At 38.6% G+C, this 22,452-nt stretch overlaps 1 protein-coding gene across 8 annotated transcripts; it reads right to left on the bottom strand.

The window, feature by feature from the left end:
- Nucleotides 1-4,000: 4,000 nt before the first annotated feature.
- LOC309718903 (uncharacterized protein) lies at nucleotides 4,001-22,442 on the bottom strand. 8 transcript variants are annotated; one of them, XM_082554536.1, is made up of 21 exons: nucleotides 20,824-22,442; nucleotides 17,126-17,254; nucleotides 16,921-16,978; nucleotides 15,980-16,131; nucleotides 15,104-15,257; nucleotides 14,716-14,908; nucleotides 14,150-14,274; nucleotides 13,836-14,022; nucleotides 13,493-13,590; nucleotides 13,172-13,325; nucleotides 12,970-13,088; nucleotides 11,585-11,752; nucleotides 11,064-11,177; nucleotides 10,589-10,635; nucleotides 10,222-10,336; nucleotides 8,347-9,394; nucleotides 8,091-8,245; nucleotides 7,491-7,544; nucleotides 7,283-7,352; nucleotides 6,992-7,193; nucleotides 4,001-5,721 (listed from the first exon to the last, which is right to left on the bottom strand). In XM_082554536.1, exons 3-21 carry the CDS (start codon nucleotides 16,976-16,978, stop codon nucleotides 5,230-5,232), a joined length of 3,705 nt encoding a protein of 1,234 aa, XP_082410662.1. In that variant the 5' UTR covers nucleotides 17,126-17,254; nucleotides 20,824-22,442; the 3' UTR covers nucleotides 4,001-5,229. The 8 variants fall into 8 exon arrangements, with proteins under 8 accessions (XP_082410662.1, XP_082410659.1, XP_082410660.1 ...); XM_082554533.1 differs by lacking the exon at nucleotides 17,126-17,254 and having other exon boundaries at nucleotides 11,064-11,174; nucleotides 16,921-17,077; XM_082554534.1 differs by lacking the exon at nucleotides 17,126-17,254 and having other exon boundaries at nucleotides 14,180-14,274; nucleotides 16,921-17,077.
- Between the last annotated feature and the right edge of the window lie 10 nt (nucleotides 22,443-22,452).

Here is a 22,452-nt window from a genome sequence, read left to right as displayed (position 1 = left end):
AGTTTATGAAGTGCTGTATGAAGATACGGTTAGAATGTGATTTATAGTCAAAATTTCTTTGAGTGGTCAGTATGACAAGAAAAAAGTCACAGCAAGCAAAATTTAAACTCCTATTAAAACGAGCCAAGATCACCCAGCCTCTGGTTTTCAGGAAGTGTGTGCCACAGGTGGAGGGTTGCTTTCTTTTTAATCCTGGCAACACTGACTAACACTGACCTGTCTGTCATTACCTACGGGGTCTGGTGCTACTATACCTATTGTAGGATTCACCTCTATGAAGTAAGAAAGCTTGACTTAATTAAACCCTGAGTAAAAGTTGATTTAAATCTTTTCAAAGGCCAAGATTAATGGGTTACATTTTATAAATGTATTTCCTGATAATGCAAAGTAATTTCTATTACTTCTGTTTTCGATTCTCTGTGGCAATAAATAGTATAGACTGACAGACAGCATCAACCATAATATAAGTTTTATCACCATGACATTTTATTCCTCTTTCTCAAGATTTAAAGACATCCTCAGTACATTTAGGCACATAAAATCTGCTCTGAAGCAGTTTGTGCATATTGATACTTGGGGTGTAACTTCATTCTGTGGTTCTCTGTGCAAGTCCTTAGATGTTTTGTTTTTTTTAAATGAACACATAGATTGTTTCAAGTTCCAGTTTGTTCAGATAAACACGTGATTTTGCAGGCGCTCACAAACAAAAGTAGTTTTACCGAATCAAACTGCATTTCTGGCAGTAAAAATGAAAGCCTGTAAATGAATCATACAGTACTGTGCAAAGGTCACAGGCCACCTCTCAGTTGTTTATATTATGCCTCCAAGAAGCCAGACTTTCTTGTATCATTTTGAAACAGAAAACCTTGAGGTTAGGTGGGTTTTTTTTGTTTTTTTGCTGAAAGCTTAACACTGACCTATGAACCATTCAAGCATAAAAAAGGAACCGAACCCAAACGATGAAACAGTTTTGTGTCATATACATACTTATACATAGCAGACAACTCAGCAAAGAAACAATTTTAAATGGTATCTTCAGGCACTTCATTATTAGCAGCCCAATACCATTTCATTGCATAAAATCTTTGGATTTTTCCCAAAGGACTATTGCCTGAAAACTTGCGAAGTCTCCCAAATGAAGGACAAAGGAAAAAAACAGCAGGCCTAAAAACATATATAGCAGATTAACAGTTTAAAATAGTCTTTAAAAATAAAAAAAACTAAATCTAGCAAAGACCTGACACCCGAGAGATGCACCTGGCCCTGCAGTCTATCCATCAGACTGAAAATCACCAACAGTAGGTCAACTGCAATCACGTGAGTCATTAAGGGTCACAGCAGCAGCCAACGTGTCATGAAAAGAGGCAAAGACATTCACTTTGCCACTTTAACCAGAGAGAAACAGATTAACAGATGATCAACAGTCTTGTTCCCTGTGTGGCTGATTTCTCAGCGAAACCCAGGTGGATAGATAACTTGGAGAATGAGAAACAAGGGAAAGAAGTTAAACACAGATGAAGACAATTGGGACAATCACAAAGGAGGAAGTAAAACTAACACAGAGCATCAAAGTGAAGTATTAAAACATGAAGCTTAACACAGACTCACTGAGATAGAACAGGAGGACAGTAAAACTGATACAGAAAGACAGAAGGAAGAAGGGGCTGCATATTCCACAGAAACGAAATCATGACTCAAATATGTAATCCTTCAAAAAACTAGAATCAACCAAAAATCTCAATCCTAGCAATAATTTAAAATTAAAATGATTCCAACAGCAGTAAAATCAAACAGAAGTCAAAACATAACGATAATAAACACATCTAAAGCTTCGATGAACATACCACAAAACCCCTCATGACATTGCAGTAACACATTACAAGTTGCTACTGTCTAAATGAGCTTTTAAGTTGCAGTCTTGCATGCTATCGCCACAGGTCTAAGGTGTTCTGTTTGCACACGATGGCTGACAGGATGCAGAGGGTAGCGTCTCGTCTTGTGAGAAACGTACTTCCACTCTGCTGTGGAAGTTTTACCCCATAAAAGGTGGCCAGAGTTACTTCTGTTTCATGTGTGAATTTAGTGGTTAGATTTAAAAGTTCTTTGCTTTGAGAAAAGAACTGCTGTATCATAACAGTACCCAAGCTGAATAACTGAGCAATAACTGAGGTTCAAACAATATGATAAATAATTATAAATAGTTATTTATATTACTATAACTAACACTGAATTCAAAGTTATTTATAGTAATAGGACGCTGCTACTTCTGTGTATCAACCTGAACTTACTGAATGAAAAGCTCCATACTGGCTTATGTAACCTTTCAGACATGCTGTATTTTTCCACACAGAGTATTACTTTGATGGTACTTTTAACATGTCATATGGTTAGATTTCTCTAGAGTGAACAGCTGCTTAACAATTAACGATTTATTTATATTAGATAGGATATTTCTGTATATATATCTTCTGTAAGCTCGATTCCACCACCTGGCCGGGGCCTTTCTGTGGGGAGTTTGCAGGTTCTCCACGTGTTTGCGTGGGTTCTCGCCTGCTTCCTCCCACAGTCCAAAGACCTGCAGTTAGTGAGGTTAGGTTAATTGGTAATTCTAAAGCAGCAATAGGTGTGGATGTACATCTCTCTATGTGTTAGCCTTGCGACAGGCTGGCGACCTGTCCAGGGTGTACCCTGCCTCTCGCTTTCTGGTAGCTGGGACAGGCTCCAGCCCCACCCTGTGACCCTGAAAAGGATAAGCAGAAGAGGCTGGATGGATGGATATTTTCTGTATATTATTATTGCTAGCACATGCCCATACTACATTAGTGTTGGGCCTTTTTGCACTGATGAATAGGAGCGGTAGATTTTAATAATATGCTTTTAAAAATTTGCCCATTGATGACATAAATTAGATGTGGATATAAAGGAGATGTTTTTGTCGTAAAATGAAAATAGTACAATACGTACAATAAGGTGTTAAAGGTGCATAAAGGCTAAAAACAAGTCGTTTTCATCTGTTGTTAGGTGGCTGCAGGGCAATGAGATGACATCATAATACAGCATGCATAATTCAACTTCTGTGAATACAAATTAAATGTTACTGTCACGAAATAATAATAGTATAAAGCATAAATGCTTAATACTGATCATTTTTCCTCATTGTTGATTGGCTGCGAGGCAACATTTTGATGTCATACTGCCTGCAATAGATAAGAACCTTCAGGGGTCTTTTTGGATGTACTTTTGGTTACTCCAGTCCTGACCCTGTGGGATGAGTTAGCTATCAAAGACACACAGATTTTATTTATTATAACAAGATCAGAAAATATTTTGGTAACCAGTTTAAAAATCAAATTTCACATATAAAAATCATGAATATTTTACAGGTTAAGCTATAAGGATCGAGGCTTGTTTTTAATCATCTTGGTTTGGCAGCTCCTTTGATCACTGTTGAAAGTTATTGATTCTATAAAAATTGCAGCATATATCTAAAGTCACTTTTTTGTATGGTTTTTCATATACAATCATTGTTCACTACGAAGAGGGAAGAATTGAGGCTTGATTAGCACTGTGTTGCTGCAACAAGGTGGCAGAGATCCTCAGTGGCCATTGTTGCAGAGCAAGACCAGAAAATTGCACCACACAGTCTGTCTCAAGAAGTTTCTTAACTGTGTTGAATCTATTGACTTTGTGGATCTTCCCTTTTCCTTTTTTTTTTTTAAATAATTTTTCGTCTTCTCCCTCATGCTCTTTATAATGTGTCTTTTCATATTTTTTTTAACAATGTATTTGCATGTTTTTCTTTTTCTGTTGCCCTTTAAGCATAATTTTTTACCTAAACAGTTCCAGATAAACTTTGAATGACTACTGTCTCCTTGCCGAAAGATATGAAAACAATATCATGGTGTGCAGAAAGCTTCTTGCTAGCATCTTGTCAGAGTGGACACACAGTGCATACAGGATATGGACTCATGAAGCACATGGTGACAGTTACAGCGTTTTAATAAAGTAATGCAACTAACATTTTAACAGCATGAAGGTGCTCCTCCAGTGTAACTATTTTTGGTGTACTGCCTACATGTTCACTGACATACCAGTTACCATCCTTTGGTTTCAAAAAGGTGTAACAGTCAACCTCAACATAATGATGAGTCATGAACCAAAACAGGTTTGCAGGACTGGATCACAAAAAAATTGCAAAGCATGTATCCTTGGCTGTTTAACAGAAAAAGACACAAATTACAGTATTTTTACTCAAACTACCCTACATCCATTTAGGCCTGTAAAACAGATAAATTCATACTACATATACATTTTCTCTTTCAGGGTTAAAGAACAAAACAAAACAACCTGACAGTAAACGTAGCCAATTAAGTATAACACATAAATTGTGCCCTAAAGCTAATAAATACATATATTAAGAAAAACAATGTGAATGCTAATACTGAATATTTGCTTCCTTAGTCAGCTGTTTTACATTCATTTTGGGAAATGTATTTGTATTCCTTGGCAAAAAGTGTGCATGAGGATTCCACTCATGCATCAAGTATGCAGCTAAAGCCAAGAAAACATTAGCACTGTTTGGTTATGACAACTAGAAACTGGGAAATCTGCTAACACTTACCTCTACTCGTCAATATTTAACAGATTTAATCTAGGTGTGTTAAATCCTTGCACAAACATAAAAAACTGTTTTGCACAATTGCTATGAATAGCACCTGTGACACTGCACAGATGTGTAAGGTGAACTGATAAACTGGGGTTTCATCAGCAACTACTGATGATGGCACATCATTATCTATAGCAAGTTTAGCTGGCCTTTCTGCTGGTTCTAGTTTCATACTTAATGGCAAAGAGAACTGAGTTATTATAATGTGTTCTTTTGCAAATTACTCAGGTGTCATATTACTTTGTCTTTTGCTGCAACTTTCCTCACTTTGTCACTTGCGGCATTTTCACACCTATAGGTGTTTGACTCTGGTCTGCATCACTTTTTTTCACATTTGTTTTTTTTTTTTCACACAGAAAAAATCTCTAAATGAACTCCAAGAGAAATATAATATTCTGCTTATCACCACTGGTGTAAAACACTCTTAAATGTGATTTGGATCAGCTAGACAGCCCGTTAGTAATCTATGCATTCCTATCTCCACACCATCAAGCTAGCCAAAGCTTTGTTCCCATTTCACTTAATGTGTGCCAGCACTGAAGATGATTTGTCCTATAATGTAGCTATTTACACTGATGCAGCCTGGAAGCTGACTGATCATTCTCCTGGCTGTTAGCTAACGTGGGGCTAAAAAGAGGTGCAGTCACTGCTGAGGAGTTTGAAACTGAATTAATGTGAGTACTAGTCCCTACTGCCATTGGAGCAGTAGCTGCAGGGTAAAAATGGACATCAACAGCTACTGTGGTGAGGCCCACAGAGACGTTGTGAGACAGCAACAGTGGAGGGTTGCCATGTGAAATGCTGAGACTGTGGTGGATAGGTGCAACGCATGGCTCAGCACTCTGCAGTGTTAAAGAAGAGTGCACGCTTTCCTCCCGCCTGGATGGTGGTGATGGGGAAGGAGAACGGGAGATTAAGGGTGAGGGAGGAGGCAACGTGTCCTGGCATGGGCTTTGGTTGTCTCCTCTGTTACTGGTCCAATCCTCAGTACAGTGCACCTGAATGCTGGGCTGGGACAAACTGCACCCTTTCTCCTCCTCCAGAGAAGGATCAATCTGAAAGTAGAGAGGATTTGTTAATAATAACATAGGGAAAAATGTTTAAAATGCAGTGAAATCATTACACTGTTGCCACATTGTTATCTTTAAAGACAACTCTGATGATTGAGCATTTTATTACTATAAGGCTGTTGGTTTAGTCCTTGCATGTGCCAGTTTAAATTAAATGGAGACATCAGCACTGTTTTCAGTGCAGTACTTTTTTTTATTATCTTAATGGTTTGTTCTTTTTATTAAACTGTGCAAACTGTGACCATTTGTACACTTATATAGGGTTTTAGCTCCCCCTATAGGTTATATAGTATGCCACAGTTGTTAGTTAAATAAACGAAGCTGGATATGCTGTTTTCATAACTAAATATAATAATTTCTAATATTTATCATTAACAGTGTGAGCCATCCAACCATCCTCTTCCAGTTATCCAGGCTGGATGGAGTGGGTTGAGATGAGTTTCAGGGGTGATTTGTGACAGAAGGATCGCAGCAAGAGGCAGCAATCAGGTTTTTATCTTCTATGTAAAGCATATGTGCTATTTAAATAAAATTATCATTGCCAAGAGGGAAAGCACTGACAAAAAGACAAGAGGCAGAGCGAGAGGTGGTAGACGTGAAGATGCTCAAATTTTGACTGAGAGTTACCAGGACAAAATTTGAAATGAGTATATTGGAGGGACAGCTCAGGTTGACCAGTTTGGAGACAAAGTTAGAGAGGGTAGGGTGAGATAGTTTGGATATGTGCAGAGGAGGGATAGTCAATATAGTAAGCAAAATATGTTAGTATTTTATGTTAATATGGAGCTGTCAGGCAGGAAGAAAAGGGGAAGACCCTAGAGAAAATTCATGGAGGTAGTGAAAGAGGACATAAAGAAGGTTGGAGGATGTAAGGGATGGGCTGAGATAGAGGCAGATGATCTGCTGTGTTGACCGCCTAAGAAGTCCAAAGAAGAAGAATAATCATCAGTGGTTGTTCTGGACCCTATCCCAGCTGTCACAGGGTGAGAGGTGGGGCACACCTTGGATAGGTCACTAGTCTATCTAGTCTATCAGAAGGCCGGAGAACATGCACACTCCAAGATCCACACAGAAAGGCTGTTGCTGTGGCTCGGTGGATTCAATCCCAGGACCTTCTTGCTGTGGGACAATGGTGCTGACCACCATACTATTGGGTTGCCTCAATAAATTTGTAACTTTCTTAACTTCCCCTTAAACACGGATAAAAATGTCTGGATACATTTTTTTATGGTAAAGTGTTTCTGTGTTACCAGACCTTGATGTCAAGAATAGGCTCAGGGTACGTCTCTACAGTGACTGAGTGGTTGTCCAGAGAGCGCTGGGTATCCTCTTGTAGTTCATCAAACGTGCTCTCCATCTGCACCGTAACCAAGCTGGGCCCTGGGGGTCTGGCTCTGGTTTCTGATGTGTTGGGGCTCTGTTCAATCACTGCAACACAGTCGTCATCTTCAAACGCTCTGCATAAGACATACAACACTTGGTATTAGAATGCAGAAAGATGGGTTGTGAAGGATAATTTATTTTTCTATTCTGAGAAGTAGAGTACCTGTTTTCATACGTACGTCCTGCTGCTCGACGTTCAGCATGTCGTATGGGAACACCTAAATTCCTCTGAGCTGTCAAAGACATGTAATGTGGTTTTGACGTAATAATAAAAAGTAACATTTGGGTTAAAATGCTCTACATATGTGCTTTCTGGTAGAGTGACACAAGTGGATCAATTACCTGTTTAAAATAAAGCTAATTTAGCTTACCTTGGCAAAAAGATATAAGAGGTAACCAGACTGTGTTCAGTGTTAAAAATTCATCTGAAAGCACATGTAGAGCTCAGTTATTATTATGTTATATCATTTTTGTTTGAGCCAAGTATATATGGAAAACCTGCAGTTCTTTAAATGGCCACTTGAGGGTGGCTCTTTAAGCGAGTTAATTCATAAACAAGTCAATGTTAAAATGCCCAATGTATTGAAAGTCAAAATACAAATGTTCACTTCCTAAGTAAATTTAAACTATAAACTAAATTATAGTTTAATTTTACTAGCCAAACCTAGCACTCTAATACACAGTTAATTACAACTTGTTACACTTGCACCTCACTTGCTAGCCAGTGCAGTGTTGGTTAATAACTTTCTATCAATTCCATCAAGATCCATCCTCTTTCACTTATCCAATGCAGGGTCGAGGGTGGGCTGGAGTCTATCCCAGCTACCATAGGGTGAGAGGTGGGGTACTCCCTGGACAGATCACCAGACTGTCGCAGCCTCACCACCCCAATCATTTCGATTTTGCCAAAATATGGTCATGATTTTAGGAAAACCAAGACACTAGCATTTCATGCAGGGCGGATTGCTGACCTGCTCGGCTTGTTGGTGCAGGTTCATTCTTTTGTACCACAGAATAGAAGGTAACAGTGATAAAGATGAAAGCCAAAGATACACCCACTCCCACCACAATGGGGATGTCATGTTTTTCCAGCACAGGCAGCCATGATGGTGATTGCTGCTTCACTCTGAAATGGAGAAGATAGTGACTTATTGATGTTTTATTACTTTTGTTCCCTAAATGTAATAAACTCAGGTGAAATATTTATCATATTTTTATTTTGCCTACCTGGGATCATTGCTAGTCATGGGTGACTGGGAAGTGTTCCTTTTCAACCAGTCTGTGAGCTCTGGCTGAACTGGATGACTTTCATGAGTAGTATTCAGCCAATGTGACCTGTTGACCTGTTGGACTACCTCAGCGTCTAACAATGAAGGATGGAGTGACTGATCTGAAGGGCGGATGGTGGAGAATGGAAGCTGTGAATTTTGTGTTGGAGATGATTCAGGTTGGGTTTGAGAAAGTTTGGAACTGGCTGAAGGTGTTGTTGTTGAAAGATGAATTTCGGATATTGGAGGCGTGGGGATTAAAGAAGATGGAAGTTCTGTTGAAGGCAGATTATACTGAATTGTAGAAAGCTCAAGATGAAACTTTGGTAAAAAACTTAAGGTAGAGGAGTGTTGAGGATCAGTTTGAGTTGTTTGTGAGAGGGTTGGTGAAGGTTGCAAAGGCTGAAATGATGATGTTTTGTAGGCAACTGTCAGGGTGACTGAATCGGAGTGTCTCATCTTAGCGTGGGTAACAGGATTTGGTGTTGGAGTTGCCATGAAGGGGTCCGATTTTAGAAAGCCAAAAGGTCCAGTAGCACGTAGCTGAGATGGTTGCTGAGTTACTGATGTCTCTGCAATTTGATTAACTTGAGGCACAGAATGGTCCTGAGAACTGGGCACTATAAACAACTTGTTACTGGCTGAATGCTGAAATTTTGATGGCATTTGTCTCAAATGGGATCGACTTTCACTGAATGAATGCTGAAGGGTTTCGACCAACACTCCACTGGTTACTTCAGGTGCCAGGCTCTGTGTTGCAGCTGGTTCACTGTGTGAAATAAAATGTGGTTTAATGGTCATTGGTACTTGGGTGTGTAGAGCTTCTGATTGGAGGTTCAGGTGAAGAGGAGGCTTGATCTGACTGAGTAACGACTGGGTAGAATTGGTTGTTGGCTGTTTCAAATGGTGATGTAAAACATGGGCAAGGGTCCTCAATGGCATATCTAGCTCAGCCCCGGCTTTTCTTAAAAATGTTGGAAGTGTAGTTGCACTGACTGGGTTGGTACCTGTAAATATTAAAAAAAGAGTTTGTGCTTTATTTTCTTTAATATATCCTAAACAATTTTATGTTGTGTGTTATTATTATGTGTCATTCAGAGGAAAAAAAATCTGATTTCATCTGAAGGGATCCAGCCATACAAAATGTAAGCAGTTCGATTAGTAACGTGCGCACCAGAATAATGCCTCTCATAATTGTTGCTTTACATTTATATTTACTAATATTTCTTGTAACTGAATCATAAAGTAGCATTAACATAACACAGACACAAAAATATGATTTATTACTTTTTTAAACAAAATATTTCCATGTCAATTTTGAAATCTGAGCAGAAAAAACTCCTGCAGCTCTTATAGCAGGATTATTTGGCATTTAGCTTTTTTTTTTAGCTTTTGGATGTCCTGACACATCTTTTTTGTCTTGTGGCAATGGTAACAGACACAAAATTGAAATGATACCTTTATCCTGGAAAGTTTGTGAGAACTTCTGGTTACCCAACTTCTAACTCTACCATCGCCTGATCTGAATCCCTCTTTGTGACCAATTTTACCTAGCAACTGCCAGCAACCACTAAAAACTTCCAAAAACCACTCACCAGCTGATCTGGGAATACACATTTTTCCTTAGTGACCTGTGGTTGCCAGGGGTAGTCACTGACTGGTCTCTAGGCCTGTATGACTGAGACCTTACCACTGCTTTCAGCCATATTCATTTTACCTTATAACCTTATAGCACCGTGTTTTAGCCTGTTAACTTGTAACTATATATTTGTTATGTTGAATGACCTACACAACACATGACTGGAGCTAAGTTTTTTTTTTTTTAAATACATACATGTTGTCTCATTATGCTTTTCCTGTACATGTGGATAACGTGTTGTTTTAAAGCGCTGCTCGGCTACTGAGTCGCTCCACTTGGAAGCTGGACGTTGTTCATTATCGCTGGTGCTCTAAAAAATATTCAAAACACTGATTATTTTCAGAGGAGACACATTTGACACAGTCAAAAGGAATAAGTCCATACACCAAATAATAAACAGGGGTAAACAATGCATGACCATCACATGATCTGTGCAAAAAAATGCACTTAGAGAATTTGCAGCTTCTACACTGGAACTGCTTATGAAAATAAAACCAAGGTCTAGCAAAATGATTTGAGAACAAAATACATAAGCAAAGACTTCCACATCCTCAATACTCACAGCAGACAAAACCAGTCTTGTCCGTCTCCCTTTATCAGAAGGTCGATCTTCAGCATAAGACAAAGGATGACATGAAAGAGAATCAACAAGCAAAAGAAACTTGGGTATATGGGGTCAAAGAAGTATTTTGTTGTTTAAGTATGCACTGAACTTCACCCACTCTAAATGACCAGAAGACAGTTGCGAATTCCCCTGAGAGAAGTATCTGAGTGACCCACATTTATTATACTGATCCAAACATACACTGATAGTCATGAAAAACATCTCAATGTCCTGAAAAAACTAGTCTGACCCCTCACAAAGCCTTGATCTCAACACATTGGAGTCTGTCACTTCAATTAAATTGCCAAATTGTTCATACATTTTACATCTTCAGTTTTGTTCATAGAGCTTTACCATTGCATACCAAATGCAGGTATGATTTTAGTAATATTGCCACTGAGAAGAAATAACACGAGGTGGTAAATCAACACACCTGTGATGATGAGGATCATCCGTTTCTGATGTCGTCCTGCTCGGTTCTCAGCAGTGCAGTAATACTCTCCTGCATCAGAGTACTGCACACTGGAAATATGCAGGGACCCATCTTCTGCAGGCCAGAAGACAAAACATTATAAAACACAAAGAGCTGAGATCTCACATACCGTTTAGAAATTAGAAAAAAAATTCCTGTATACTTCCATCTCTGCCGAGAATGCTACTTATTTTATATGCTGAAAACAACTCCAAATGATGGACCTGGTGATTAAAATAAATGTTGAGAAAGTTCAAGCTGCAGCAACACTTGTGGTATATAGAACAACTCTACTGCTTGACTGGATCTGTGGCCTTAATCAGGGTCATCAAACAATAAAGTTGTTCTATGTGTTACATTAACTTATTCAGATTTTATTCTCTTCTACATACCTATGAAGTAGGGGACGTTGTGCCTGAAACGGTTACTCTGTTTTCATGATGAAAAGTAATGCAGAATGACTCCAGACAAACTAGACTCACCATCTATGTGTCTGCCTTCGGTGGTACTGATAGGGGACTGTGGCTCTGTTCTGCCCCTCGTCCAGGTGTATGTGATAGGGAGAATCCCCATTGCTCTGCAGGGCAGGACCACTAAAGTCCCAATCGTGTAGGTCACCTGATCTTTAAAGACCACTATTAAAGGGCTCACTGGCCCAAGCAGAGGGGAAAATTGAAAAGACAATATCAAAAAAGTCACATAAAGCTCATAGATCATAGAAGTGCCTTAAAGAAATAACACATACAAGAACTGTTCCCCTATAAAGATTTTAGTAACTATGTAAAATTTTGAGGACACGGTATGTTCTGCTACCTGGACTATGACTCTTTAGAATTAGTTTATGAAACTAGCAATGTGTGCAGATGGCAAATAAAATGACAATTTCATTCAAATGGTCTGTTACTTTGATCACATTTGCAAGACTGGATTTCAAGGTGATCTCCATGTCCTTTAATTTCAAATTTGTAAGACGTTTGTACTACACAAGAAGAATTTCTCAGTTTCTTTCCTGTGTATAATTCAGTTCTTTTAGAAGGACCTTGGTTGCGAGCATGTACTTTTCTATAATAGCAACAGGTTTTTTCTTTTCTTTTCTTTAATGCATTTCAGCTTAATACCTATTAGATAATTATTCATGATTTTTCATTTTTGCAGCCTAGTTTTCCTGCACTCTCAAAACAACACAGTACAGCTGACATGTTAAAATGAATGATCACACACACTTGTTGATCTGCCAATGAGGACCACGCCCATGCTTTGATAATATTATGTACACTATATGAAGATACCTTATAGGGAATTACAAATTCACTGCAACTTAAAAGCAATATTAAATAGGGGCATAAAGCAGAGGGACAACAATCCCTTTGCCTTCCAGGCTAGGGTTTGCTTTATTTAGTACACTTATCAGTGGGTCAGACCAAACTCATATCTAAATCCTCACCTTCATTATGATCTAAAAGGTTTGCATTAACAAGAACATATCTGTCATCATACTTAGTATTGAACCAACCACAACATCTAAAGCAGGGGTAGGCAACTCCAGGCCTCGAGTGCCGGTATCCTGGAGGTTTTAGATTTGTCCATGATCCATCACAGCTGATTTAAAGGGCTAAATGACTCCTCAGCATTTCTTGAAGTTCTCCAGAGGTCTGTTAATGAACTAATCATTTGATTCATGTGTGTTAACCCAGGGTGGGATCTAAAACCTGCAGGACACCGGCACTCGAGGCCTGGAGTTGCCTACCCCTGATCTAAAGTGTATAAATGCTTAGTAAGTATCAGGCACATGCTCCTGACTTGACTTTGACTCGTCTATTGATCTGAGGAGTAAATACATTGCAAAACAGCAAGGTTTAAAATTTACCAGCAACTCTCAGGAGTGCTGTGCCATGGCTTTGTCCCAGTGTGTTGGATGCCTCGCACACATACACCCCCTCATCGTAGCTCCGGACTGACTGGATGTAGAGAGTGGCATTTCTCTGTCTGAATAGGAAACATGAAAGCTGCCATATATTATGAACTGCTTGTATACAAAATTTTCAAAAAGTCAGAACACTGTAACTTACCCCAATGCAATTTTGCCTCCTGTCTGCTTGGTGTGGCCTCTTTTCATCCAGCTGATGGACGGTAAAGGGTGGCCAGACACCTGACATTCCAGCACCACCTGAGCACCCAAAGGCACCGTCAATACCTGGGGCCATAGCTTGACGGATGGAGGGGCTGCCAGGAAGGGAAAGCACTGTCTGGAATATTATTATGCACCTATACATGTATATATATATGTATATATACATATATATATATATATATACATATATATATATATATATATATATGTATATATACATTTCCAGTGAGATAGTAGGGAGGGCTGCCAGATGTCATACCCAAAACACTGAGTGTTGCTCGTCTCGAGGTAAGAAATCTTTGAAGATGGGTGTTTGAGGCCCTGCAGAAGTAGCTGCCACTATCGTGCTCCTGCACACTACAGAGAAAATTATGAAAAGGGTCAGCAGAGCTTTTAAAAACAAAAATCAGCTGCCTGGAGCTGTATTTACAGGCACAATTTTATAACTCTATGACTTCATGTTAAGCGCTAAACATACCGTAAACAATGCAAATTAACTAAACTTTTTTAAAAGTTTTGGCCCAACCAGTTTTAATTTATACACAATTTTTGTGTTATATTTAATTTATCTAGTCATATAATGAGGCATGAACAATAAAGACCTGTGGATGAAGAGGTCTCCACTGGGCAGCATTGTTACATTTTCAGTGGGAGTGAGAAGCCGGTTGTTTTTAAACCAGGACACCTGCGCTGCTGGTCTGCTGTACGGAGGCCTACAGGTTACCGTAACATTTTTGCCGCTCTTCACCGTTAGATTTGTGGGCTGCTGCACAAAACTCCAGTCCATTTCTGTAAACACAAAATGTAAATCACTAATAAGTTTGGACATCTGCTCTTATTGGATTTTGCTGATTTTTACAGCATGGAATCTGCTGAAGCAGAAACCTAAACGGTTTTAACAAGGCAATTCACTTGCTTGAGTTAAACAGTTCAGAGTTTACAATACCAGCTGGAAGTAGGAAGGCTGGCTGCGACCTGATTGTCTCTTTCTGGTTTGATGCTTCACAGTGATATGAGCCCTCATGCTCCTTGCTCACATTTCTGGAGAAGACAAACACAAAAAATATTTTAAATGTAATTTTAACATTTAGGGATTCTTTTTGATTTTGTTTGCTTTTTTTTTTTTTCTTAGCCAGTTTAGAAACCAGTTTAGAAACACTAATTAATATTTGAACTGTGGGAGGAAGCCAGAGTTCCTGGAGGGAATCCCCCAGTGGCAGATTCAAACACAACAGTCTTGTTGTGAGGCAACCCTGCAGGGAATACAGAATATTTACAGAAATGTCTTCTTTCTCTAAAACACCCAATCTTTATCCTTCCTCTTTAGCCTTCCTTCTTTTATGCACCAGTAAGAACCAGAAACTATTATAATTGTACCAGAAGAAAAAAGACAAAATCTTTGACTGTATCATCAACTGTCAACCACAGTTGGAGTTAAACAATAAAGAATTAATATTCCTGTTCTGCCATGCAGTGTTGGACCTGAATGTGAGCAGCTGTCCATTGTTTTGGAGGCTGAACGAGCCGGAGCAGTTCATCAGGAGGCACCCGTCTTTGAACCAGTGCACCATGGGAACAGGGAAGCCGAGAACACTGCAGTGCATGGAGACTTCAGTTCCTATAGCAACAGTGATGTTGTCAGGGCCCTGGATGAACTGCAGCCTCCGAGGGACCCCTGCAAGGCGGACAGTCACAGTAAGATACTAACCCTCTGCAAACACACACAGGTATGATAAATTAGTTTAGTTTTTTTTTAATTAAAGCAGTATTTTTGTTAAAACCAGAGAGCTCAGGATTTATATTTAATAAACTCTCCTGGATCAGCTGCAATTTGAAAATTTGTCAGTGTGAATTAAAGAAAAAGCCTCACCCTGCACAGTAAGTCTGGCTTGTCTGCTCTTCTTGCTGATGTTCAGTGAAGGATTGTGTGTGACACAAACGTAAACCCCTTCATCTTCTAATGTTACGTTGAAAAGATGAAGAGTGCCTGACGTTTTCTTCTGGTGCCCACCTCCATATTCACCCTGAGCAGGATGACACATACAGTATGGAAAATATGTCCAATATCAAAGTTAAAAGAAACAACGTGTATTTTTCTGTTTTATTTTTGCCCTGAGTGAAATAAAAAGTGTTTTTTCTCATGAGGCTTTCAGAGTCTCCTTGAGGTTTGTGAGTTCTTCAAATCAATTTCTATTTGTAAGGTTGCCCAGCATTTAAGTCAGCACTGTGTTCTGTGTACAAGCTCTGCAGACAGAAAATTTTGCACCTACAAAAAAATTGCTATAGCAGTTTCAGTAAATGCTGTTTTAAAAAAAAGAAAAAGAAAAATCAGGGTAATCAAACTCCTAATCAATTAGTTTTTTTATATAATGAAGACGCCCAAGAGAGAAACTACAGCCTGATCTGATTATAGTAGTTTCCAGCAGTGCAGGTGGATGCCTTACACATGAAATTTATGTCCAACCATCAAGTTGAGGCTCAAACCATGGCTTTAAAATTCACAAGAAAACTGTTAAAAACATGAATTTGAGAATGAAATTGGCCTTTCTTTAGCCTGGATTTCTCTAAACTGCAGAAGAAATGCAAAGTGTAAAAACTGTTCTCCACTCTATGCCTGATTATTGTCTTGGAGTCTAATGGAGACTGTTACTACATTAATATCTACCAGATATATTTACTGCTTTTTGTCCTACTCTGCAAGAAAGTAGTCTTTGATGCCCTTCTAAAATCTGAAGTTGTTTTTTACCTGAATCTGTCTACCTCTTGTGACCACCTTTCCATCTTTGAGCCATGTGATGCTTGCAGGAAGTGAACTCTCCCCTGATACACACCGGAGGAAAACTCCCTCTCCTTCTCTGACTGTCTGGTCCTGCGGACTGAAGAAAACATCCTCCAAACCTGGAACACACACAGTGTATCCATTCAGTGTGCTTTGAATATGTTACTCAATATTTTATCCAGCACTAGTGGAAGTATTCAAAATATTTACTTAAGTAAAAGTATTGATATCACAGATATGGTCAGGCGAATGTTAAACTAAAACTGTTAAGCCTTACACTGCATCATCAGTTTGATATAAATGATGTGTCCATGTTGTTTTGCAGGGGACACCAACTAATGGTTATTTTCTTACTTGAATAGTAATAAATTGCTAATTTGCTGATATATTTCTTCAATCAGCAAATACAGATGATAAAATGTGAGCAACTTATCAATTTTACCCACAGCTGATAGTATCACTGTTGCTGAACCAGAAGTTAAAGCTTTAGTTTATTAGTAATTTCAATATTTGAACAGGATGGTAAAGGCATCTTCTTTAAAAAACCGGAACTATTAGTACTAGTAGTAGTAGTTTTATTATTAGTATATACATTTAAGAGTATATTCTCATGAGAGAATATGTCAGTTGCATGATTGTTTCCTTTTTTGTTTAAAAGTTTAAAAGTCATTATAAATGTAGTGTAAAATAATCCTCTGGAAGAAGAATAAGTTTAAAGTGCCATAACAGGCTACAGCACAAGTACATCTAAGCTTTACTTAAGCACAGTGCTACCACATTTCAACATTTTAATAAAAAAAAATTGTTGTTTTTTTTTAATTTAGTGGCATTTTTATTGACCAACAACCCTTCTTTTGACTTTATCTCGTGGCCAAACTCAATAAAAACAAAAGAGTAGACGGACTCACCAAACTGGGATGAGACTGCCAAGCCAGACAGGATGAGTAAGCAAAGATGGGAAGTCATCTGTGGGAGCAAACAGATGGAGACACACACTTGCATCCTATTGCCGAGCTCCATGGGAGTCACTCGGAGACCATCCTGCAGCTTCATCCATGGTGTCAGCTGGAAGAGTGTGCACACATAAAGGAGCTCTTATTTCTCTTTACTTACTATCACTGATGGAGACTGCACATTTACTGGCAGCACTGAGGTGTGTGATCTTCATTTGGCAACAGACACGCTAAAAAGGATCTTCAAAGCATCTCTGCAGCAGAGGCGATGCATGCTGTGTATCGCGAACTGCAAAGGGTTAAGTTTAAGGAGGAGACAGAAGCAAAACGTGACTATAAACGGTTATGTTGTTCTGAAGGGGTTTTTATCAGCTCTGTAGTGCTGTTGTTAAGCTACATGCAGACACACAAGAAAGCAATCAAATAGGTTTTTATAACACAAAGTTATCAACCAGTAAAAAAATTTGGGGGGATGAGGGATGAGGTTCAGTTTGGATAAATATACTGACACAAAACTGAGTAAACCTACTCAGTTATATTAACATGGTGTAACTTTTATATTAATGTTGTCCTTTTGATTTAGTATTAAAATAATGACCCATTGTTAGACACAGTGGGTTAGCTCATACCCAAGACATCACTTACCATTAACAGGCAGTAGTACATAGCATCATATACTTCCAACTTTTAAATAACCAGAATATTTATTCATATTTTAAGGCAGTAATTCTCAGATTTTAAGTGTTCAATCTGATGTAAAAATATATGATAGTGTTCCAGAGATTCTCCACAGTGATATGACTTTTATTTTCATACACTACACACCACAGAGACTGAACCTGGTGTTGCATAGAACCATTTCTCATCAGTTTCCAGTAAATATATTCAGCAGATTAATTTAAAATCCCTCCCTCTCTCCCTCTCTTTCTGTTAACAGCCTCCCCTCCCTTTCCCCCTCTGCTTCATTCCTATTTTGGTTGTGAGTCTGTGGTGCCGCAGTGAGCTCAGCTTTGTCCTCTTTAGTCCCTTGAATGGGCCCAGCCACTTTATAGAGCTCGCACCGTGGCCCTCCACTCAATGAAAGTGACATGAAAAGAGGCTGCGGAGCTTTGTACTGTAAAGATCAGTTATTGGTCCCTGCGAGGACAGCTACCCGTCTGATCGTATAGGCTTTCATGATCCTCAGTATGGCCATGTAAGGGCTCACCCTTTATTATTTGAATGTGATGATGAAGTTCCACGAGTGAACAATTATAGTATATAGTTAAAGCCAGACAGTGACAAAGTCAAAAAGCTAATAATGGATACATTTATTAGTATTTTGGGGATGATTTTTTAAGACAACCTCTGTATATAAAAAGCAGACTGCTCATGAATATATTAAAAAAAATCAGAAAATACATTTTAAAAAATACAAATGATTAAGCGGAGCTTGATGTCTGGTCTACTGCCATTAAATTATTGCCGAAGAGTGAGCCATAAGAAAACCAAACGGCGAACAAGCATCAGGAAGCAACTAACTTGAAATAAAAATCAAAACAGTTCTATGATAATATTGACAGTGCCCGATTTTGCAAATTTGTCAAGAACACAACGCAATGAAAAAGTAGCAGATGAGACATTGGAGAGAGTTCACAGAAAATCGTATTCTAGGATTTTTCCTAGAATCACCAAAAAAGAAGACTCAGCAACAATGTTTCTTTCCACAATTCCTGATCTAGCTGCACAAAATAATAGTTCTAAGCAGATGGATTGGTCTACGTATTTCAGAAACTGTGGAACTCCCACACAACCATCTCTAGGGTTTGCAGAGAAAAAAGAGAAAATATCCAATGAGCAGCAGTTGCTTGGGTAAAAATGCCTTTTTGATGCCAGAAGTCAGAGCAGAATGGCCAGACTGCTTGACGCTGATAGTAAGACAATAGTAACTCAAATAACCACTTACTGTAAAATGACAGGATGCAGAAGAGCATCTCTGAACGCACAACACAGGAAAACGCACAACAGGAAAATGACGGTACAATTTATTCGAGCTATCGAAATTTGGACAATAGAAGATTATCATGACCTGATGAATCTCATTTTCTTCTGTGACATTTGGGACAGAATTTGGGATAAGAAATATGAAAGCCTTGTATCAACAGTTCAGGCTGGTGGTGTAATGGCGTGGGGGAGATTTCCTGGCGCACAAACTGAGCATCGTTCAAACACCACAGCCTGTCTGAGAATTGTTACTGACCATGTCTGAAAGCAGCCATGTTTAACACACCATGTCACAAAACTCGAATCATTTAAAAACTGCTTTGAACATGACATTGACTCACTGTACTCAAATGGCCTGCACAGTAGATTCAAGATTCAAGAAGTAATTGTATCTGGAACCTACAGAGCACCCTTGGAATGAATCAAGGGTGAATCAATGAATGAATCAATCTACATCAGCATGTTTAAGGAATGTTTCCAAACCCCTCATTGAATCTGTGCAACAAAGAGTTAAGGCTGCTCTAAAGCCAAAAGGGATGTGACCCTGTATAAGCAAAATGTACCTAATAAAGTGGTCAGTGAGCTTATTTTTACGAACTGATCCACCAACTGCAAAAAAAGAGGGAAAAAAAAACGGGAAGCTAGCAATTGCAGTTCAGCTTTGTGCCACAGACTTACTTTCCCGTTTCTTAGAAAGAAAACTGAAACTAAGTGAAACCGCTCAGCAGTAAGTAACCAGGCGAGTGCTTTCTGGTTCCATTACACTCTACAGTTGATATCTCCATACTGGACAATTTAAACCAAAAGCGGTGTGAATGGACAAACAGAACTACATGCCAAAAAAAAGAAGAAAAAAAAAACTATCAGTAAATTTAGTTTTATAATTATCACCTCAATTGCTTCTGAAGAACAAAAGAAATCACCAGTGATGATGTGCTTAAAGCAATGACAAAACAGACATTAGTACATTAGCCATCACTGCTGGTGAGTTCAGCGGGGCTACGGGCTGCTTATACTCACATAATGCTAAGAGCCCGGGGGTGTGTATTTGTTTGACTCACAAGGCTCACAATAGATCATTTACACTGTTTAGCATGTCATTAAGATGTTTCTAGCCCACACACTCACTTGTAAGCTTCCTTTCTACAGACAACATTTGGCACAAACACTGAATTTCTGTCACCACCACTGAGTGACACCAGAGTGAGATTTTTGGCCCCGCACTGTGTGGCACTACATAGAAACATTAATGATCCAGGTGATGATGTAGCAGTCAGTTCACGGTTGGTAAAATAAGATGTTATAGCTCAGGTTTGTATGAGGAGCTGTGACTGTAGTATGGTTTTAAATGGACATAAGTTAAATCACATGATCAGCTTCCAAGATGATAACTTTTGCTCATCTTTTAACAGTAATTCACATGTTCTGAGACATACAAGCAATACACAAACAGCTTTGCATTGTTTATGAAAAGCAACAATTACATATTACATGTAATAAATACAGTAGATTTAATATGATACCATGAGTTAATTCACTATTCCTACTTTTTTTATTGTTATGATTCCATTTATTTTATTACCTGCTGCCTACATCTCATCTTTTTCTTTGCTTATTGACACTTAAGACCATGCCTTCAGTAGATATACAATAGACATACAAATTCAGGACCTGTTGTGCAGCACAAGCACTTTCAGAAACTACAAAATTGCAGCTTTTAATGTGCTTTGATATTAAAAGCTAGTTTGATAGTTTAAAGGTACATGTTGTAAAAAATAAACCTCGGATACCCACACATGCTGTTTTCACAAGATTTCTATTAAAATGTATCCACCACAGGGTTAATGAAAGCTCATATAGAGAACTGATACTTACTCTAGAACAATTTTCTCTGCGCTGGTGCCCATTAATTTGCTCTCAGTCAGTTTCTGTGTGCCTCTGCTCTTTTCTCTCCTGATACATTTGCTGAGCTTCAAGCTGGGAGTGAACAGCAAGCAACAGCTCACATATTCTGGACACCCTCCACACCCACTTAACACACACAATCTGGCACACACACACACATACTCTGTGTTCTAATTCAACGCCATCAGCTATAATGAGACAAAAACCCCAGTTATTTAAATTATTAGTATGATCATAAAATGACACTAGTGCAAGGAACAATGTCAAGCAAAAATATCCACACATTATAAAAAATAGTAGCTATGGTATTAAAACAGATGGATAGATTTAAAGACTTTGCATGAGTAGAGCACAAGTAAAAGTTTTTCCACTATAATATGCTGTCGATTCCCAAATAAGCTTAAATACTCTATATCTCTGTTCTTCCATTTCTTCTTTCAGCTGCTCTCTTTAAGAGTCACTACATTGGATTATCTGCCTCCATCTCACCCTGTCACTTGCATCGTCTTTGCTCACACCAACCCTCTGCATGTTCTCCTTCTCTCCATCCATTAAATTTTCTTCCTGCCTGGTAGCTCCATAATTCACATCATTTGTCCAATATATCTACTATTCCTCCTCCTCTAAACCATTTCAACCTCACTTCTCCAACTTTGTCTTCAAAACACTTCAAAGAGAATTGAAGTGATAAAACATCAGTTGCAACTATAAAGGTTTGACTTCTTATACCAGTGTCTGTATAATACAGCGACTGATTCTAATGAATGAACACCTTGCTTCACATGTGGCTACCATCCACACCAAATACCAGGAGGGATGCAGAAAGAGGTCAATGATTCACTAAAGCTACTTCAGCGGGACTCCGCAGTACCTAATCTCCTCCTTAGATTAACTAGGGGCCTTTCACTTGTTTTGTAAATGTGTAAATCACTTCTCAGATACCTGCTGAAATCAGCTTGCTGCTGTCTGAGTTTTGAGCATTGCTGGCACAATGTTGTCTAAGCTGACGTCACAGCAACACTTAATAAAGAGCACTATTTAGCTCGTTTAACATGCAAGAGGTGGTTGAACTGCTCCCTCTTAAATGTAGGTTAATGGGAATGATAATGACTGTTGCAACAGAATGCAATCAACCTATGTAGAGGATCTGAGTACTTAGGAAATAATTCCCTTTGATTTTAGTCAACCATATATTATATGCAAAAAATGGCTTTAAAATGATTAGTTCTGCCATTTGGTGAGACATGCTCAGATTGTTTGATGGACTCAAGATTTAAAGACAAATTTTGGAGCTGGAAGGAATTGAGTCCTAACTATGTGTGTAATCCCTTGAATTTGCCTGATGTTTTTAGTGGTATACGTCAGGAAATGCATTTTCATCACCCTTAGCTTTAAATTTGGTGCTAATTAGCATGCTAACAGGCCAAACTAAGGTGGTGAACAGCTAAACCTCAAACTTAAAAGAATAAGTAGCCTGAAAGGATACTTATGTCTTAAGAGTTGCTAACATAGCTTTAGACTATTAATGTTGCCTAATCCACAAAGTGACCAATATTTTATATTAAAAAAGGAGAACAACACAGAAACTGTCCATATGGT

This window comes from Aulonocara stuartgranti (genome assembly GCF_965226115.1).
Source record: "Aulonocara stuartgranti genome assembly, chromosome: 12".
In the NCBI taxonomy this organism is placed as follows: Eukaryota; Metazoa; Chordata; class Actinopteri; order Cichliformes; family Cichlidae; genus Aulonocara; species Aulonocara stuartgranti.
This window is presented reverse-complemented; position numbering and strand designations above follow the sequence as displayed.